We start from the raw sequence: 4,320 nt of genomic DNA, 5'->3' as shown, positions 1-4,320 counted from the left end.
TTCCGGTAGTACAGATACTTGACACAAGTGAATGGTATAAAAAGTTGTCTATACTTTATGCCCTTTTAAATACTGGCTAAAACTGAGTGGCTGGTAGTACAACTACTTATCAATTCTACAAAGCGGCAAAACAAGATGCCATGTGGCTTTTAAATAGATTAAATACTTTTACTTTGCTATGGGCATGAAATTAAGTTATTATGTAGGCTAACATGCTAAGCTTGTGCCACAATTGTAGTATAGCTGCACACATGCTTAACCACAAGCGTTGGACCCGGCAACGCGCGCCAAGGCGCGCTGCTGGCCTAGTGAATACTACCCACGCATGCCATGCCATTGCCTCCTATGTAGAGTAACCTGTAGTGCATGCATGTCATGTCCCTTTTCATCGCGATTGAGTGCGTCGGCATGCACGTATGGCCTCCGGAGTACCCACATCCATCAGTACTCTATCTTGTATGCTGAAATGATCGAGTCAAATTCAACAACACGTTTCACGTCGAATTGTATATGTGCGTGCATCACAATGATTATGGATTGAAAGATCCTGTTGGGCTACAATCCAAGCTGAAGGGGAAAAAGGTTTCGCACAGGTTGCTGTCTCTAGCTACTTGTATGAACGGGATCGACACGCTAATGTTTATCTGACAGCTTACTTTTTCTTTGTAAAAATATGACTGTTTCTGGCCAGTGTCTGTCCAAAAGATGGAGTAATAATAGGGATAAATCCGTGTTTATTTGGAGGGAGCCACATAAAACAATCTTTTTCACTACTGGACTACTTAGCTTGGAGTGGGTGAATTTTTAAATAAAATCGTGTTCAGCATGCCCTCTCCTTGTGGACATTTCTAACCCTGTGACCTATAAAATATATAAAATATTGAAAAGGCAAAAAATTTGACATCAAATTTTTAGACATGGCAAATCACACATTTTTCAAGGCAATTTATGTTGACGTGAGGATGACAAGTTTAGTTTGTGCTGACAAAAATATGAATTGAGATGGATTTGCCGTGCTCAGGAACTAAACTTGCCATGAAAAACTTTTGATTTGTCATGTCTAAAAATCTGATGTTCAATAGATATCCGGGTCTTAAAATATATACTACCAGTACTGGAGGAAAGCAAGATGTGGATACTCCTATCTCGCCGGACCACAAGCATGTTTGCAGTTGAACCATGAGCGTGCATGAGCCATTCTGGGAAGTAGATCATGACCATCAACATCACGCGAGTCTTGTCGCGCGGTGTTATTGAACAGCATACAACTTTGGAGCTAGGCATTGTTGGACTCGAGACAACATGCACTTCTTTCTTTGCCACAGCAAATTACCGGCATCCTCTATCTATATTGTGTGGGGCCTTGCTACCACTCGCGCATGCAAAAGCGCATGACACACTCATGCATGCATGTACATGCACGCCATTTCCTCCTATGTAAACGAACTGTAGTGCATCAATTCATGTTGCTTTTCACCACGAACCACGATTGAGTGCATCGGCATGTATGGCCTCCGGAGTGCCCACATCGATCAGTACTCTGTCATGTATGCTCAAATGGGTCAGATCCAACGACACGCTTCGCGCGGAATAGTTTGCACGCGTATCACGATTGTTTTTGGTTGAAAGATAATGGCATGCACGATCAATTTTGTTGGGCTACAAAGTCGAGGTCACACGGTGTACCAAAATGGAAATTTTTTTGTCACTCTAGATTTTATCATTTTTTCTTATGCTATTCTAGATTTTGACATTTCACTTTTACCACTCTTAGCTTTTAACAATTATTACAATTGCCATTCCTTGGCAAAAGCAAAATAAATTATTATTTTTGCCACACTTATCTTTTGACAATGTATCATAATTGTCACTATGAAAATTTTACTTTTGCCATGGAATGACAACTGTGATAATTGTCAAAAACTAAGCGTGACAAAAGTGAAATGTCAATATCTAGAATGGCATAAATAAAATTGGCAAAATGCAAAAACAACATTTTCCTTTCCAAACTAGGGGTAGTAGAACCCAAATTCACCCCGGCGCACACGATTGAAAGATCACGGCATGCACAATGCACCCGCCGGTGTAATTATTGGCAGGAGATTGAGCAAGTAGGCACGTTACGTGCATGATCGAACCTGGAGCCGCATGCTAGCTGCGTCCACTTCTCGTACGTGGTGGAGCCGTGCCATCGTTCGGGAGGGTCATCGCCTCAAATCGATGAGCACTATAGCTTAGCCACTTCCTAAAGCACGCCAACAGATAAGATCCTCGTGGACGTATAGGGTGTGTTTGGTTGCCCGCATCGAGCTCAACCAGACCCGCGCGGGAAGGGAGAGGCCTGTTTGGTTGCCTGATTTTTCTGTTGGGCCTGCATCGCACGCTCCTCAAAGCAGCCCAGAGCCTGGCTCGCTGGAAACCCTCGGATCGGCAGTTTCTCGCGAGCTAGGCTCAGTGCGGCGCGAGGTCACACGGACGGGAGCGAGGCGAGGGCGTGGGGGGATGGCGGGAGATGAAAATCTGGCGCGTCGTCCCGGCGCCAAATTAGCCTCACCCCCTTTCACTCGCTCACCCATAGCCACTGCCCCCCTTTCTTCCCTACTGCCTCACCACCGGCGGCGGCTGCGATTTCAGATCTGCGCTATAGGCGGCGGCGGAAGAGGCGGCGACGTTTGCGGCGGATCTGGTGCTGCCCTTGCTGTTGGCCACCGTCTGTGCCATGGCTCCCCCTACGCCGTCCTCGTCTCCGATGCCGGTAAGCAGCACCCCCTCCCCCCTTTGTTAGCTCAGTGGTTAGGCCGTTAAGCTAGGTGTAGGATCGATTTCCCACTGAACGAACCGTCGATGTCGACTAGGTTATGGACGCACGGATGAGGCTGATAATCCAGGCAGCAGCACTGATTAGTGTGATTCAGGCATGGGTCATGTTCATGCACCAGAGAGCTGTTCGTCGTGCTGGGAGACCTTTGCTCCGCTATGGTCCATTGTTTCCCCGGGAATAGGAGAGGATCCAAAATCTGAACTACATCTACAACTGCAATGACGTCGAGGCTCTGTGGATGCTTAGAATGAAAAGAGCACCATTTGCCAGGCTTGTCGAGACCTTCAGGAGCAGGGGGCTGTTACAAGATAGCATCAACACCAGTGTAGAAGAGCAAGTGGCGATGTTCCTCCATGTGGTTGGCCATAACCAGAGGTTCATGGTCATTCACAACACGTTCAGGAGGTCAATGGAGACCATCTCTAGGTACTTCAAGCAGGTGCTTTATGCTGTTGGGGAGCTTAGAGGAGAGATGATCAGGAGACCATCTGGCCAGACACCACCCAAGATTCGTGGAAGCCCAAGACGGTATCCATACTTCAAGGTGAGCATTGACAATATACACTTTTCATGGCTTGATATGCTTGTATTGTTCAAGTTGAGCACTAACACATGCTTGTGATGCCATTTTCAGGATTGCATTGGGGCAATAGATGGTACTCATGTTACTGCTAGAGTTCCTAGGTCACAGTCTGCAGCATACAGGGGGAGGAAGCACTACACAAGCCATAATGTGCTTGCTGCTATTGACTTTGATCTGAAGTTCACATATGTGCTGGCTGGCTGAGAGGGGTCAGCGCATGATGCTAACATTCTCACTGACAGCATGAGTCGACCTGATGGGATCAACATCCCGATGGCAAGTTCTACCTTGGAGATGCTGGCTATGCATGTCAGCCGGGTATTCTTCCACCCTTCAGGAAAACAAGGTACCATCTCAATGAGTTCTCTGGTAGGAACTATCCTAGGACTGCACAGGAGCTGTTTAATCTTAGACACTCCAGCCTTAGAGTAACTGTTGAGAGGGCATTTGGAGCTCTGAAGAATAGGTTTAAGATCCTGGATCAGAAGCCATTCTACCCATACCCCACTCAGGTTAAGCTAGTTCTTGCTTGTTGCATTCTGCATAACTGGATCCTCCAGTGGGGCTTTGATGAACACGTGCCTGAGGAGGAAGATGTTGAGCCTGGCGATGTTGTAAGCTCCGGCCATGGTGTGGAGGCATTTGACAATGACGCTTGGAAGAAAAAAAGGTTGGAGTGGGCATAGGCGATGTGGCTTAACAGAGGTCAGTGCAGGATTTGAAGAAGATGGAAGAAGAACAAGAAGCAGCAGCAGCAGTAGCAGAAGCAGAAGCAGAAGCAGAAGAAGAGGAGAGGAAGAGGAAGATCTGGTAGCACCGATGAACTATCCCCTATTTAGCCAGTGGCTCTTAATAATTTGAACTGTCATTTGATAGTAGTTAGGATGAACTGTCATTTGTTTAAGTAGATGGCGCT

At 46.6% G+C, this 4,320-nt stretch overlaps 1 protein-coding gene across 1 annotated transcript; it reads left to right on the top strand.

Annotated features, from left to right (window-relative positions):
- The first annotated feature begins 2,870 nt into the window (after nucleotides 1-2,870).
- LOC141022048 (uncharacterized) lies at nucleotides 2,871-4,090 on the top strand. Its single transcript, XM_073497927.1, has 4 exons — nucleotides 2,871-2,915; nucleotides 3,003-3,365; nucleotides 3,456-3,583; nucleotides 3,742-4,090. The coding sequence occupies exons 1-4, from the start codon at nucleotides 2,871-2,873 to the stop codon at nucleotides 4,088-4,090; spliced, it is 885 nt and encodes a 294-aa protein (XP_073354028.1).
- Nucleotides 4,091-4,320: the final 230 nt, after the last annotated feature.

The sequence above is a fragment of the Aegilops tauschii genome, chromosome 4 (genome assembly GCF_002575655.3).
Source record: "Aegilops tauschii subsp. strangulata cultivar AL8/78 chromosome 4, Aet v6.0, whole genome shotgun sequence".
Lineage (NCBI taxonomy): Eukaryota > Viridiplantae > Streptophyta > Magnoliopsida > Poales > Poaceae > Aegilops > Aegilops tauschii.
The sequence above is the reverse complement of the archived record's forward strand: the minus strand, read 5'-3'. Positions and strand labels throughout refer to the sequence as shown.